At 41.2% G+C, this 17,585-nt stretch overlaps 1 protein-coding gene across 1 annotated transcript in view; it reads right to left on the reverse strand.

Moving 5' to 3' along the window:
• HCN4 (hyperpolarization activated cyclic nucleotide gated potassium channel 4) overlaps positions 1 to 17,585 on the reverse strand; it is an 867,966-nt gene that overhangs the window by 4,434 nt on the left and 845,947 nt on the right. Inside the window, exon 7 of the mRNA XM_086959260.1 lies at positions 3,438 to 3,602. Within this exon, the coding sequence (XP_086815386.1) occupies positions 3,438 to 3,602 (165 nt within the window). The remainder of the gene's footprint in view (positions 1 to 3,437; positions 3,603 to 17,585) is intronic.

Here is a 17,585-nt window from a genome sequence, read left to right on the forward strand (position 1 = left end):
ACATACACAAAGTCCTTCTGATACACACAACTCCTAACTTACTCTATACCTTGCTAAAAAAAACTCTATTTAATGTTCCTTATTTGAAAATTGCTGCTGCTGTATTCTGGTACTAAAATACACGAGGCACCGATACTGCGGCTCCAAGCTGCCAAATACTGTTTGGTACCAATACCGGCAAATCTCTGTCTGACCTGCAATAGTACCAAGCCTCACAGCATCACACAGCTCTGTCAGAGCCCCTCTATTCCTAACTGCATGATCTTGTGTGTTCCTGCTCTATGCACCTCTACCTAGACACCTTGATCATATTTGGGAACATAAGGAAGAATTTCAGTACTCAGACCACAATGCAATTGCATTAGTTGACCTTTCCTTTCTTCAGTCACAAGCTCTTTCCTGAAGGAGTTGAATGCATTAACTAAAGAACACTTTGTATGAAGGGCAATGGTGATAGAGTTGTCTGAAAAAGCCCAATGGTGCAGCATAAATTTACATATATGTAGAGCAAAAAGATCCGCACTTGTTAATAATCTTACCAGTTGAACTGACCTGTACCGTTGGAATTGTAAGAAATAATTACAGAAATCCATTGTTCATCTGTTAGATCTCCAAACTCATTCTAAAATAGGAACTTGTTACTTATTCTTGATTTTACATTTGCCCAGTTAATTGTGATATCTATGATTTTGTGGCTGTGACTGTTGGTAATATATTTATTTTGGGCTACAATAAGGACCCCAGATTTGCTCTGGGTGCAGATTTAACAAATTTCACGCAGCGCAGCAAGTCACCTTTACTGTGCTGCACGACAGGAAAAGGGCAGGATCGTGCCGTATTTAACATAATACGGCGCATCGCTGTTTTTTCCCAGTGCTAGCACCCAATGTGCTGCCTAGCGCCAACGTAGTACACCCATGGTGCCTGCGTTGCAAGCAGGATTGTTTTCGTGCAGGAAGGGACGCCTACCTGCACAAAAACAATCCCCTGCGGCATGTTCCTCTTTCTAGATGTGCTGCAGAATGAAGTAACGAGGATATATAACGATATATTTTTTCTTTGTTACGCCTCCCATTGGAAGGCGTAGCTTTCTGATGCATTCTCAGATTTACCAGTAATTGTAAATCTGGGAATGCTTCAGAGTCCATGGGTGGATGCGTGGGAATATCCGTGCTCCACCCACGGGACTTAATGCAGTGATTTTTGCTTTTTGTGTTACTCTGGATTTATCAAGCCAATCAGGGCCACATGAGTGGCTTGATACATTCTACTTAATGGTTGTGTCACTTTTGACAAATCTACCCCCTAATCTGGTTGAGTCCCAGGTGCAATCAAAATTCTCATAAATTGAAATTACGTTTTTCTTAGGTTTAAGATGGATCTGTATAAATAAAATGTCTAGAAATTTAACGTAGTTTCTGACATTGGATGACTGTCTGTTTGCTTGGGTCAGGCTGCAAAGGATATGCCATTCTCTAGAGGTTAACTAGTTAGTGAAAGCCAGACTGCATTGGCTTTTGATCTACTGCAGAGTCATTTTGCCAGAGTTTTTCCACTCTCTAGCGCTCGATCTGTTAGTTTTAACTATATGACTCGTCTTCCAAATCTCTGTGATATGTATTATCTTCTGTTGGGGTTCTGAAAACAGTCGCTAACATCGCAATCGCCTTTTAGCAAGGCAGGCGTAGCGATGGAAATATTTGTGCTAAGCTCGAATATCTCCAAATACTAACACCTGCCCAGACCAGTTCTTAGCCATGTTATCCAATAGGAGGTGGATAACATGGCTAAGAACATTTCATCGCTAATGAGTGAATATCGCTGTATTCCCAGCGAAATTCACGCATTTCGCCGGAAAATTTATCGCTTTGGAGATAAACGTTACTAATAGCACGTTATCTCAGCGATAAATTCCGGCGATGCTCAGCGATAAAAAAATCGTCGCTAAGCCTATTTAGAGATAAATATCGCTACTTGTTGGTAATATGCCCCACAGTTCCTTGGGGGTCATCTGCATGGGTCATTCGATTCTCTGTCTTAGAATCTGTTGGTGTGGATCCCATTGAAAATGATTTGATTAGATAGAGGTCTCATTGCCAGATCATCTCGGGGGTTGGATGTATTGGTGAGAGGCACTGGCTGGATGAGCTTTTTTACTCTTTACTGGGTTTTTTTAGTGGCATTTGGCTGCAAATCAATGAGAGTCCACGTACATAGTTTATTTTTTCTGGATTTCCATTTTAACATGATTGCAAAGTTATTCAGTTTCACTGATTTCTAGCTTTTTGTGCAAGCAGGCATATATCCAAGAATTCTTTTGCTCTCAAATACCATGTATCAGTACATTTTAGGGGGTACTACCATTTCATTGAGGTGAGAGCCAATAGTGCTATTTTCCACAGTTCTAGCTGCTTTAATGGGCAGAACGACATAGTTCCCATACTAGCTCGGATTCCATCTCTATGTCTGACTTCAATGGCATTAATCTCCTAGGAATGCACCTGCCTGACAGGAGCTGCACGTTAGTTTTTAAAACAACAGGTGTGTGCATTGTAGAGTAATTGCTTGGCAAGTGAACTTTGTACAACTATTGTTTGGGGCATGGTTGTGTAAATGAAAAGCTGTTTAAGGTCTGAGTTGGGACAGTGCAGCTCTCACACAGGCTAACTATTACCAAATATAGAAAATGGGCTTTTGGTCAATCCCTTTTAGCCATTAACTTACTTTGACCAGTCTCCTAATACATTGGTTTAAGACTTTCTCAATTATGTTGAGTCTAGAATCTAGACCCAACCCAGTGGGGTACTCTCACTCACCTAATGCTACTGACTTTTTGAGTGTATCCTTCTGCCTGCACTCAAGTGCTTGCATTGAACTGCATGTGGGACTACTTTATCACGATACCCTTCTATGTCCACTCCTACTTGCTCCCTCAAATGTGTCTCATTCTGATGTGTTAACACTGCATGCTTTAGAACATTAAGCCCAGACCTATTGGGTTTGGCAATATTTGTTGACATTTAAGACAAGTCCAACTCATTATTGACTCTCAGGGCTGGACTGGCTACCGGGCGTTTTGGTGTGCTGCCGAGCTTGGGGCTAATTTTACTGCGGTGGGGGCTGATTTAGTTGATGGGGACTGATTTAGTTGATGGGGACCTGCGTGTGCTTCGAAATAAACAAACCAAAACGATTTTTGTTCAGCTCACGCAGGTCCCCATCAACGCCCCCCTAATTCTAGCCACTACTAAGAGATACTGATCTGTCCTTTAAACCACTCTGCCTCTGGTTGTGGGTGGTGTTTTATCACTGTCAAGATTTCACTACAATGTAGGATGGCTCTTTAACCATAGGTTAGTCCATCTCCACTATTCCTGTCTTCTTTTGGGAACTTGAGCTTGGTGCTTATAGCTGTTATTGCTCAATGACTTCCTCACCTATCCTGTCCAGTCGGTCCAGTGCCACACTCTCGAAGGCCCGGCGCATCATGGGGTACTCCTCCAGCACTTCATTGAAGTGGTCCACTGAGAGAGAATACAGCCGGCAGTAGGTGTCTGCACGAACACTCGCAGTGCGGCGTCCACGGGTCAGCAGGCAGATCTCTACGGCAGAATTAAAGAGGAACGGACAAGGTCAGACATTAACACCACAACAAGCTCATTTCTTCAAATAATACATTTCAAATACAAACCACGGTCTCACAGCCGGAGTTAATACCTTCCTGTGTTCATATTTAGTATAAAATAATCTTCAACACACCCACCCTGTTCCTCTCTAAGGAACTGCAAGTTCCGACTGTGTTTAAAACATTCCCTGTTAAAAAAATACCTTGCCTCTCTACTAACTACACATTCCACCTACCAACGATTGCAACCCATCACATTATGAATTGCATTTTGCTTTCAGCAGCATCTCTCCTCAGTACCAATTTGCTCTACCTATGTAATTACTACCTGTTTCATGAACACTGCCATTTTAAGAATGTTTCTCAAAGGTAAGAACTTTCTTCTGGTATTTCTAACTTCACTGAAGAACAGTTTAGGTGAAGAACACTACTTCCACTAAGAGAAGAAGTAGACAGGAATCCTATTAATCAACAGCTGTGATTTCTTTTTATACTTGTTGCATGTCTGTTTCTGGCAAAGTAGCTCTCATAATGCAGACCAAGTCCAGTTACACACTACATCCTTGAACAGGAAAACTTCAAATTTCTAAGAAGGGTGACTGGTAACAAATGACACAACAAACATAAACTTGAAAACAAGGAATCCTACAAAAATCACAAACGGTTGCATCATTGAGCTCTCACTGAAGATACAATGGCCTACTGAGAATCTAATATCAGGGTCGCCCCCGATACATCCGCGCAGCTTTTTCTTGCATTAGCCAAACATTTAATGCTCCAAGCAGGGCACATCCCTTCAGCCCATTTTCAAAACACCTTCGCCAGTATAGCTTGCTTGTAGGTACCTTAATTATAATGTCAAAACCAAAAAAGTGGATATATCGCCGAATGTCAACCTAATTTTTCACTAAATTTGGACATAAGTTCCCAGTTTGGGCTCTCACTCCCGCTGGGGAAAAAGTAATGCAGGACTGTTACAAAAGATCAGACCCACTGATAAATAGGTTGATGCTGTGTTAGCATTCCCTAATTGTTTTGCCAAAAAAATAAACATCTATAACCAATCTCTTCTAAACTATTTAACTTGGATTCGGAGGACCGCAACAACCATACAGATGGACCCGCTGCGCTAAGCAAAATTCCTAAAAAGGTGGTAATCAGGCAAGTTCGGTTCCATCTTGATTTGGACACAGTTAGAATGACAATCATTGTGGTTTTCAAAGTTCTCACTGACACGTGTCCTCTTTACTGGATAGTATATACAGCATCCCAGTGAATTATAGATGCAGGTCAATCAGGAAACACGGATCACTGACAGAATTTCGACCTCAGAAATATCGACCTACAAGAATATCGAGTCAACAATATCGAGGGCAAAAATATCGACATCCTATCTACAACATGGTAAGTACAAAAATATCGAAAAAATAATATCGATGTAAAAAATATCGATGTTAAAAATATCGTTATTTTTTTTATATATATATAAATGTAAAAGTAAGTATATAACACTAATAAATAAAATATACATATTTAAAAGTATCTAATAATGTTTAAAATTAATAAATAATACATATATATTAATAATACATTAATTAAATATATACAGTAAAGATATAATATATATGTACTGAACAATAAGTATTAATAATTAATTTAGTAATTTATAAATTAATGAAATATATTCTAATTTACTAATACATTTACAAACATAAAACAATAACATAAATAAAATGTAAGTAATATAAAAAATAAAATAAACATGTGATATTTTAACAATTAATTATATAAAACGTTGGATAGCGTAAGGGTAAAAATTACTATTCCTACTGCAGAGAGTGGAACAGTAGGGAAAGCGTTTGATAGCGTAGGGATAAAATTACTATTCCCACTCCAGAGAGTGTAACAGTCGAGAAAACTGACCCTGAACCCAAAAAACACCCCTTTACCCACGAACAGAAAACTGACCCTGAACACTAAAAATACCCCTTTACCCAAAAACTAAAAACTGACCCTGAACCCTAAAAATACCCCTTTACCCAACAACTGAAAACTGACCCTGAACCCTAAAAATACCCCTTTACCCAAAAACTGAAAACTGACCCTGAACCCTAAAAATACCCCTTTACCCAATAACTGAAAACTGACCCTGAACTCTAAAAATACCCCTTTACCCAAGAACTAAAAACTGACCCTGAACTCTAAAAATACCCCTTTACCCATGAACTGAAAACTGACCCTTAACCCTAAAAATACCCCTTTACCCAAGAACTGAAAACTGACCCTGAACCCTAAAAATACCCCTTTACCCATGAACTGAAAACTGACCCTGAACCCTAAAAATACCCCTTTACCCATGAACTGAAAACTGACCCTGAACCCTAAAAATACCCCTTTACCTAAAAACTGAAAACTGACCCTGAACCCTAAAAATACCCCTTTACCCAAAAACTGAAAACTGACCCTGAACCCTAAAAATACCCCTTTACCCATGAACTGAAAACTGACCCTGAACCCTAAAAATACCCCTTTACCCAAAAACTGAAAACTGACCCTGAACCCTAAAAATACCCCTCTACCCAAAAACTGAAAACTGACCCTGTACACTAAAAATACCCCTTTACCCAAAAACCCAAAAATGACCCTGAACCCTAAAAATACTCCTTAACCCAAAGTTAAATAATATTATTTAATTAGCAATTAATAATTAATTAACAATAACAATAAAGTAAATATATTAGCACATAAGCTGTAATTAATATAATGTAATAATTAATATCATATTTCCCCAAATAATTAATTAATAGTAACTAAAAATTATATATATAAATAAATTACTCTAATTAATGTAATTAACTAATTAATATTATTTAATTACCAATTAATTACTAATTTAAAATATGTTCAAAATTATATTAAATAATTAACTAATTAATATGAATTATTTGCCAATTAATTAGTTATAAATATTTAAACACATATATTAATTAATTAATTAATATTAAATTACTCCCCACCCTATTCCCCTATAAACCCACATCCCGCTACAGAAAATATATATCAATTAATCAATTAATTATTTCCCAATTAATCAATATTAATTAGCAAATAATTATAATTAATTAATTAATCCTACTAATTATTAATCAACTTACCATAATTAAATTACTTCCCACCCTATTCCCCTATAAACCCACAACCCGCTCCGGTACTAAAACATCAAATTTCCTTATAAATTTATATATTATTATAGAAAATGTATACACATATAATAGTAATTATTTTAAATACTTAAATTAAACATATAACACATACATAATAAAAAACTATAAAATAATACAAATATCGATATTAGTGTCATCGAAATTATTAACATCGATATATATGCTATCGATATTACTAACTTCGATATTACTTACATCGATATTAAGTATATCGATATTACTTACCTTGGGTCGATATTCTGTCCTACGATATTCTTGCCTTCGATATTATGCTCCTACGATATTTCAGACTCGATATTATGGTAGGTCGATATTTCCAACTCGATATTTTGACTGTCTACCAGGAAACACATCTGCAGCCTTTGACAACAGGGACTAGGCTCAGCTTCTTCAAATTCCCAGACAGTGTAGGAAAAGAAGGAACAGGCCTGGGCTATCTTGCTTCTCACCGACTTCTTACTCATTAGAGTCACCCACACTGGACTGTGTAGTCCCTCTGTGGCCTCCCCCTATCCTGGTCTCTTTAATGTGAATATGCAGTCCCTCCTCACAAGTACAGGCCTGTGTTTCAAGGTATGCTGTGACACATACATTCTGGACTTGCAGTTATTTTACTAATCTGCATCTCTGTCTTTGCAGCGTTCATTCCTGGATTCGAAATGATTTGCTTCAAGTGTCCACAGTGAAGAACAGAAGTTATATTCTATGAGACCAAAGTCCACTATATAATAAGTAACAAAAATAGCTTCTACAATCTATCTCTACTCAGAAGACTGAGGGGCATATTCACAAGGAGCTATTGCCAATTTAACGGCACTGTTCCACAGTAAAAGTCGTGATACATTTACCCCACCATTCAATAGCAGGTGCTAACAGCCCACAGCACCATTTTTCCCGCGATAGCAGCCACAAAAAACATTGCCACAGAGGACCCCCACAACTATCACTAATGAGATGCACCACACCTCAACATTCACAACGACCAGACAGATCGGCGATAACAACACAAAACACGCGATCAGGTGCCTTAGCAGCAGGAATTTTACACCTGCTCTGACCTGGTGTAAAGTTGGACTGCAGCCTGCACCACAATAGGGAGCCTAGCCCAGGGCGTCATCGGAAGGGTAACAGATGCCATGGAGCAACTGAACATGCAGCACGGACACCCAAGAGGGCCACAACACCCACCCAGCCCCACCCTCTCCCCCGGACCACCACAGAGGCAGCGCAGACTAGCTGCCTCACAGGCACAACATCTGACAATGTCACTGTTCACTACAGGATGAAAGGAACAACCATCCTACGCATCATGATCGTCATCGACCAACAGGCCTCAGGCACCAACACAGCGGACAACCAATATACTCCCCCACATCAAGCTGCTGGCTGTGTAGCACCTGTTGGCCCCTGACACACCCCAACCAACACCCGCCACAGTTGGCGGAGTCTAACAGTCAGCCACATCCAAGACCCCCAAACCTGTCCTGGACATCACCATCGCCCTAGCACCCCAGTCCCTGTACGGCCAATACAATGCACAGGAACCACTGTAGACCAAGCAAGAACCATACGCCACAGCCGGATGCAAACACGTGTTGGGGGCAATCCACTGCACACATGTGCTCCCTGGTGACAGCACACAATCAGCGCAACAGGAATCACACGTCACACATCAATGTGCAGGCAACATCAGAACACCGTTGGACCTACACCAATGCCGCCTCCTAATACACAGCCAGTGTGCATGAACACTTCACCCTCCGACATTCCATCAGCAACCAGCCTTCCCAGTATGGCACCCAGGGAAATGCACAGCTCCTTGGCAAGTTCCCAATTAACACCCCACTCACCTCAACTCCACAACAATGCAATCCACAAATCTGGCAATGCACACATCACAAATTCACAACCAACATGCCCACCCACCAGACACGATTGAACAACTTACAATGTTAACCCCGGCAAGCCGTGAACATGACCAACCAACGGCATGGCACCTCAGCCACACAATAGACGAATGTGGGGAGATGAGGCAAGCAGGCATGTGTGAAACATGCAATAGAACCATGATTGGGAACGTACACAATGCCAAGAGTGGCGACGAAGTGCTGGCCATAGTATGCAGAACACACCCATATCCACTGCAACATGCACCTCTGGTGTATGGAGTGTAGTGGACAGTGGACGCAACCATGTCACCCCAGCCAGTGGGGGTTCTTGTGGAAATGTTGCCTGTTACGCCCCCGTAAGTGTGACTAGAGTGGGATGGGCCGGCGTACGCCAGGACAGCGTAGGGGTGTGAATAAAAAGCACGTAGTCCTTGGCGTGGTCCTCTTCCAGAAGGCCCAACGTCTCTGCCAGGGCGGAGCCTCCCACCCCGCCATGAAGCCGATGCTGTCGTCATTAGCGGAGTTGCCTGAGATCCTATGTGCCTGCCGTACCCCGGGCCGCTCTAGCACGAACCTGTCAGGGCCAACCCTGCGAAGCCAGGTCAAACTGATCAGCAGCAGACACCGGCGTGTGTCATAGAGGGCCCACCACATGCCAGTGTAACCTCCAAGGCAGAGGCCTCTGAACCGGACAGCCTTTCAGACCACCTCTGTCCCCCTGACGTTGTCCCTCATCACTCCTTTCTTGTTTACATATTCAAACGGGATCCTCTGCCGCTCAGTGGGTCCCATGTGTTAAACCTTGTCCTAGATAATGAATAGCAGGGACCCCAAATCCGTGACAATGGCCACAGCACCAGACTCCCTTCAATCAGTGAGGCATAGTTCCATATGCGCATCTTGTGCACATGCTGCCACAAACCCTGTTCAACGCCATCCAGCGACCAGAAAACCCTGTTCAACGCCATCCGTCGACATGTGCTGCCACAAACGCTGTTCAACGCCATGAGGCGACACGTGCTGCCACAAACCCTGTTCAACGCCATCCGGCGACACATGTATGAGGGACCAGGACTACCCTGCAGAACAGTAGCTCTCACATCCAGAACCTATTCGTGAATCACAAATGGCTGAGTCCACACCAGTGGTCGAACAGAGAGGAGTAAGAGGAAGGTGTGGCTCAGTCCGGATGAAAGCCGGGTCACAGTCACGGAGGTGACCGAACATGTGGTGCCACTGATCCTGAACTAGGCAGGCCTGTGGGGCCACCAACCTATGCCAGCGACACTCGGTGAATGGCCCGTGCTGACCGCTGCCTCCGGCCTACACTGCTCTCCGCCTAGGCTGTGCTCGTGTAGGTCACAGATATGGAACTGAACATAGAGTATGCAAAGGCAGATTACACATTATTGCACGCAAGGAGAGGCCTAAGAGGATGTTGCCTTGCATCTTGGCGGAGAGAAAAGGATCATTGTTATGGAGGTGTTCGTACACTACCAACAACTACCCTGGTGTCACACAGCCACGTGAGCCAAAGACACGTGGCTGTGGGCCACTGCTGACCGCTGCCTATGGCCTACACTGCCGTCCAGTAGGTCACAGAGTCATGATTCAGCAATGACGGAGTCCATATCATTCATGGACACTCTCTGGTCGAACAGTGGTGGTGTCTGAGCCTATGGAATAGGGGGCAGTTTTCACCCCCATGTAGGTGATACGGAATTGGTGGTAGGAACGGCCTGTTTCATTCATCGTCTCCAATTGCTGCTTCCGGATAAAATCAAACCTTACACTGGAGGACACCTTCCACTGTACCCCAAAACACTCCGATACATACACCTCGAACAGTGATGGTTACCTGCTGAGGTCACATGGCCCATCTGACTGCACCGCAAGTCACCGTCCCGTGGCTGGGTGCCTGTGCTGGCCGCAGTGCATCCTGGGCCACTAACTCTGTGCTGGTCCTGTCCGGGACCCCTTCTCTGGAGACATAGGCTGGCCCCTGAGGCGAATGTCTTGGGATCATGAATGGCATTACTCCGTGGCCTTCGCTGTACTCCGCCTCCGGGCCCAAATGCGTCCACCAGGGCTCACACACCAAAGCGAGTCCAGACCGGCCTGGACGACGCATCGCCGCAGAAGGCACACGCCACCACCGCAAGGAGCACCACAAAACGCCATCTGCCAGAGTTAAAGTGGTGGTCCTGACAGACTTCGGGGTTGCTCAGGCCTGTTGCGGATGCCATCTTTGGCCTGATTCCCTGCTCAGCAATCCAGGTGCCAGTGACTCAGTGCACCGCAGGCCATTGTCCGTAGCGGTTTGTGTTTTGTGCTGTGGAGTGGTTGCGCTGGTATGTCACCTCACACAGTGCGGGGGCCCTAAGAGGTTGATGGTGAAGATGATGCAGGTCTGACACACACCACTGCATCTGTATCAGGAATGTACTGAAGGGACACAATCCGAGACTTTTTCTGCACATGAGCGTGCTCATCTCTAATGTCCACAGCCCAGTGCACTGCGACTCACGGACACTTCTGTTTGCATGGTGGTTGTCCTCTGGACTTTATCCGGGTCACCTCATGTTGCTCAGCAGTTGACTCTGTACTTAATGTGTCTTCTCTTTCCGTTGCACTGGTGTCCAATGTCCAAGTGGTTGCCAACACCAGACATTCCGTGTTGGTTTACACTCACCCCACACACATCCAGCACAGGTGTTACTGTACATGAGGCCCTGCCAATAAAGGGGCCGGTCGCAAAGTGTATGAAGGGTCGAATAAGGAAAGGAACGTGACTAAATGCATTCTGGGAGATTGAGTGATGTCACTGAGCTTGAAAAGGTGGTGTGAGAGATGGAGTATGAGAAAACATAGGGGGAAATTTAGAACAGAATGGCGAAGCGAGGCGTTAAGCAAAAGTTAGCAAACACTTCACTTTGCCATTCTGAAAACACAGGGATGCGCCATAATCACAAGAATGCGATGCATCCTGCGTTTACCCTAGCACTGGCCGTAAATCTAGCTGCCTAGTGCCAGCGCAGAAACCCTTGCAACATAGTGTAAGGCTGTTTACTTTGGGTGGAATGATTGTGTAAGTGCTGGAAGGTGTCCCCTCCTGCTCATAAACAATCCAGAATGCGGATTTGAAACTCCCATGTGTGCTGCATTGTGCAGCACACATAGAAGTTTCAATTCATCATTATTTTTAATGATGTGTGCCATACCGTGTAGGAAGATTGTGTCAGTACTCTGTCAGCGGCCGTCGGCATGTGATGCCCTCTTATGGGGAAACATCCTAAACAATCAAGTTCAAACAACGACTTACATTAACAACGAAGTCTTAACAACGAAGAATCACATACCACGAAGTCCTGAACCACAAAGTCCTGAGCAACGACTTTTCAATGAAGAATCAGACAGGCTTACGTCTTGTAACTATGTGAGGCACGTCACTTCTCTCCGCCCCCCTACCCCTCATCTACACTTTGATTAGGCAGTGTTGGAATGTTACATCACTCATCTCCGCCCCCTCACCTTTCTGAACTGCAATACCAACCCGGAGACAAGAACCTGTCACCTAATGTTCTTCAGAAGTTTGGACCCCATTGCCCACAAATATCTGCCATATTTCACCTTGTTAGTACCGAACTCAAGGCCACAAAACCTGAATGCCAGACTTCTGCGTTAAGCATTATCAAAAGCTTTACTGATGCCCGAGTATACCGCATCATAATTTAAAAAATAAAACATTCTTTTCATTCTAAGAATCCATGCAGACGCAGATATCGTATGTCCCGTGTCGCAGTCGTATGCTGCAGGTGGTTGTGAAAAAAGCTTTTCAATGGATTAATTTTTTCAGTTTTATGGACAGAGGTTGTAAAGTTAAAATCCCCCTGTTATTTGTTTTAAAAAATGAGAGGAACCAAAGGCACCATCCATGAATAAATTATCAATAAAATGTGTAATGAGCAAATAAAAAATATTTTGTTGAAATATTGTTATTACAATAGTGCCATCTATTGGCCAGTCACGAGGTCTTTCATTTAGTGATTTAGGAAGTCATTAGGGTACTCACCCACTATTGAGCAGAAGGGAACCTGCGGCTGCGACAATAGGTCTCCGCAGGATTCCCTTCATTTTGTATTAATATGCCCGTTTTATTCTGAACCCAGACGTAGAATATTGGTAGATATTTTAAAAAGATCAAATATTAAATGTGCAAAAGAGGCCTTGATTTTTTTAAAACAGGCGTCGGACCCACTTACATTGTGCTGTATTATTAGTTTTATCAAAGTAGCTGTCCGATTAAGAGCAACTAGAGGGGGGGGGGAATCTTGCGAATTCTGTGATTGGTTTTAATGGATCATAATGTTTATTTAATTCACTGGGATCTTGTTGCTGTACTCACATCAGGTTATATGTTAATTTGATTGTTTGTTTTAAAAGGAATGAACTTAATGCATAATGATTGTTTGTACTTTTATGGTGATTTTTAATCATCGAATAAAGAACCCAAATGAAAATGATTTAGGAAGTCGTTGTAAAAAAAGTAGTGGTTTAGCACAGCTCGTTGTTTAGTTTTCGTGGTTCAGGAAGTCGTGGTTTAGGCAGTAGTTGTTCATACATACATCCCCTCTTATGAGCCTTATAAACCGCCGCCATCAGACCACCAGCAGGGCTGCCTGCCAGACCAGGATTAAACTCCTAATCTGGCAGGGGGTCACACCACGGCTTTGGCAGTCCTACAGAGGACGGCACATTGCACTGTTCACTGTAGAGCTGCAAAAGTAATAATAAGGCTCTGACTGAGTTGACCAGAATCACAGGATGTTGAGCCGAGACTCAAACCTGGTTCCCCAGCTCCAAAGTCGGCAGGTCTGGCAGTTACATCCCCACGCAAAGCAAATTCTCCCCTCTGCCTGGCCCTGCTGCAAGATGCCCATCACTTGATTTTATTGGTTGTGCTTTTAGAAATAAATTACCTCTGCGTATAAAGTGTTTGAGACAGACCTGTGCTTTAACAGCATGTGCATATTTTAACTTCGTCGCACTAAAGGCCTGGCATATCTCCTTTATATTCCATTGCCAAAATGTATTGTATGGGACACACTGCCCCTTGACGAATGCAAAAATCACACATTAAACCGTTTTGATAGTTCTGCAGAGTGAAAGAACTGGACCAACAGTAGTCATGGTTTTTCATCTTCGTTGCTACAAATAAACATTAACAAATAAACAATAAGCAGATAAAAAATAAAGCATGGGCTATATGATGAGCGCTCGTAGACACAAGAGTGTAACAGCAGCGAACATAAACACGGCACAATCTAAAAATGAAATAAGATAACAGAAGAAAACAAGAATAAAAACAAGCATTTGCAATGCAATAGGTCTCGCATTAGGAAAATTTGATCTATTGGTATTGTAAATGACAAATTTTTTATTTATGTGTTGGTTTTGAAAATAGCGAAATTAATAGCTTTGTCATTTACAATGCCAATAGTTACAACTTTCGCAAATGTGACACCTATAGCATTTGTAATGCAATATGTGTTGTATTTACGTGACTTAGATGTATTGCTATTACACATAACAATGGCTTTTAATTTTTTTAAATAACTAATACTTAAATAAAAGTTATTGTAATTTATAATGGCAAAAGCTTAAACTTTCGTAAATAACTTTTGTGAAGATTATGTTCAGTGTATTTTATTGTGACAAAAATCCAAGAACAGAAGTGAAATATTAACATCTTTTTGTGATATCTGTAATAAAGCTTGAAACATTGAGAGAACATATTTGAACCAGTTGTTGTTGAATGGTTGCACAGATTGATGCTATGGTGGCGCTGAGTGATGTTGTGGTGGCGACGAGTGATGCTGTGGCGTTCAGTGATGCTGTGGTAGCGCATAGTGATGTTGTGGTGCCCCTGAGTGATGCTGTGGTGGTGCTGAGTGATGCTGAGGTGATGCGATAGATAGAGTGAGTGCGATAGATAGAGTGAGTGCGATACAGTGAGGGCGATAGATAGAGTGAGGGCAATAGATAGAGGGAGGGCGATAGAGTGAGGGTGATAGATAGATTGAGGGCGATAGATAGAGTGAGGGCGATAGATAGACAGAGAGATAGAGTGAGGGTGATCGATAGGTAGATAGATAGAGTGATGGCGATAGATAGTGAGTGCGATAGATAGACAGATAGAGTAAGGGCGCTAGACAGATAGAGTGAGGGCAATAGATAGATAGATAGCAATAGATAGATAGATAGATAGATAGATAGATAGATAGATAGATAGATAGATAGATAGATAGATAGAGTGAGTGCGATAGATAGAGTGAGTGCGATAGATAGAGTGAGTGCGATAGATAGATAGAGTAAGGGCGATAGATAGATAGAGTGAGGGTGATGGATAGATAGTTGGATAGATTGATAGAGTGAGGGTGATCGATAGATAGATAGATAGATAGATAGATAGATAGATAGATAGATAGATAGATAGATAGATAGAGTGATGGCGATAGATAGAGTGAGGTCGATAGATAGAGTGAGGGCGATAGATAGATAGAGAGAGGGCAATAGATAGATAGAGTGAGGGCGATAGATTGATAGAGTGAGGGCGATAGATTGATAGAGTGAGGGGCGATTGATAGAGTGAGGGGCGATTGATAGAGTGAGGGGCGATAGATAGAGTGAGGGGCGATAGATAGAGTGAGAGCAATAGAAAGATAGATAGATAGATAGATAGATAGATAGATAGATAGATAGATTGATAGAGTGAGGGGTGATAGAGTGAGGGCGATAGATAGAGTGAGGGCGATAGATAGAGTGAGGGCGATGGATAGATAGATAGATAGATAGATAGATAGATAGATAGATAGATAGATAGATAGATAGATGGATAGATGGATAGATGGATAGATGGATAGAGAGATAGAGAGATAGATAGATAGATAGATAGATAGATAGATAGATAGATAGATAGATAGATAGATAGATAGATAGATAGATAGATAGATAGATAGATAGATAGATAGATAGATAGATAGATAGATAGATAGATAGATAGATAGAGGGAGTGCACTCTATCTATCTATCTATCTATCTATCTATCTATCTATCTATCTATCTATCTATCTATCTATCTATCTATCTATCTATCTATCTATCTATCTACCTATCTATCTATCTATCTATCTATCTATCCCTTTGGGGTACATGCATACCTGTGCCGGCACACAGTCAAAGTAAATGTGAAGATGGAAATCTGATGTTATTTTTAGGCCTCCATTTTTGCATTAGGAACAGTTTGCAAACAGTTTTCTTGTGAGTTTTGCTGAAGCAACATTTCTGCAACTTCTTGCAGCAAAACGCAAATAAATGGAAAGGTCACATTGCAGATGATGTGCCAACACAGTGCTGTGCAGCAACTAAGCCAAATTAAAATCTTGCCCTAATGTCTTACAATGCCATCGAGGGGTCCCGGTGACATTAGGGCAAACGACAAGACTAGGTGTCAAGCGATTTGTCAATAGCACTCTCTTCGCCTACATAGTAATCTATGACAATAATACATGTTATCCAATGGATATACTTTGTATCACATGTAAACATTTGCTTTTTGAGAACTTCTTATCGGTTGACATTAACATTCACTGGCTAGACATACTACCCGTATATTATTTCCAGTCTTTGAGATTGAAGTTCTTTTTATTGTGGCTAGATTTTTTATTTTTTTTAACTTATTACTTGTATAAATAGGGACATTTCGTTAACTTTTCAAAATTACCTTTATCATTACCTCAACATAAATACATCTACAACATATTTACTATTTCCTTGTAATAGGGTTAAACTGTACATTTTTCGTTCATTTGGATTAATATAATAATATACTAACCACTATTTAACATTATTGTAATATGTAACATTCTACAATTGTTTTTGAAAGATAAATTAATCTGAAATTGATTAAATAACATTTTTAAAACATGCCTACCATATACTGAGGTAAGGCCAAGTGTTAAAGTTTAGTTTAGAATTATTAACAGGGTTAGGGTGAATTATAAAAAATCAGTTTAATGAAATGTAATATAATTAAATTTAGATAATCATATTAAGTATTAACGTTTGAAAAGTGTATGATTAAATTAGGGTAAGAAAAAGGAGGTCATAGTTTTAATTTCAAAAAAGACATTTAATGTAATCTATTGTAACTTAGCATTTGTTTAACGTTTGTCAACATTTAGGCTAAGGTTAGAATTAGTGTTAGTGTAAGGATTATTTAATTCTATGTAACTTAATTCAAAATTATTGATAAAGAATAGCTTCAGGGTAAAGGTCAGGGGAAAGAAAATTAAGTTGAAGTAAATTATAATGAATTAAATATAATGAAATATAAATAATTTGATGTTCATGATACTTAAAGGGTAGAGGTACATAATTTAACTAAACTGCTTTATTGTTATGGGTAAGCGGTGGGCTGTGGGTAGTGTTCGACATTAATGATGAGGTAGAGGTAAAGACATAAGTGTCAAGGTGATGATCATTTTAATGTTAAAGGTAGGCTAATGAGTTAAATGTTTTTAAGTATTGATAGCAGAAGTACTGGCAGGTATAGTAATGGTATGTATTCTGTACTAATGGGTAATCATTTATTGTTATTTAAGGCTATTGAATAATTATCGTGAGTTCATTATAGACAAAGGGCCTGATCTAGAGTTGGCTGGATGGGATACTCCATGGCAAACATGACCACAGGATATAATGCGCTTGTAAAACGGTGGATGAGATTTCCTGTCATGCTTGTGACGGAAAATCCCATCCTCACAACTGTAAATCAGGCCCCTAGAG

The sequence above is a fragment of the Lissotriton vulgaris genome, chromosome 2_2 (genome assembly GCF_964263255.1).
Source record: "Lissotriton vulgaris chromosome 2_2, aLisVul1.2, whole genome shotgun sequence".
Lineage (NCBI taxonomy): Eukaryota > Metazoa > Chordata > Amphibia > Caudata > Salamandridae > Lissotriton > Lissotriton vulgaris.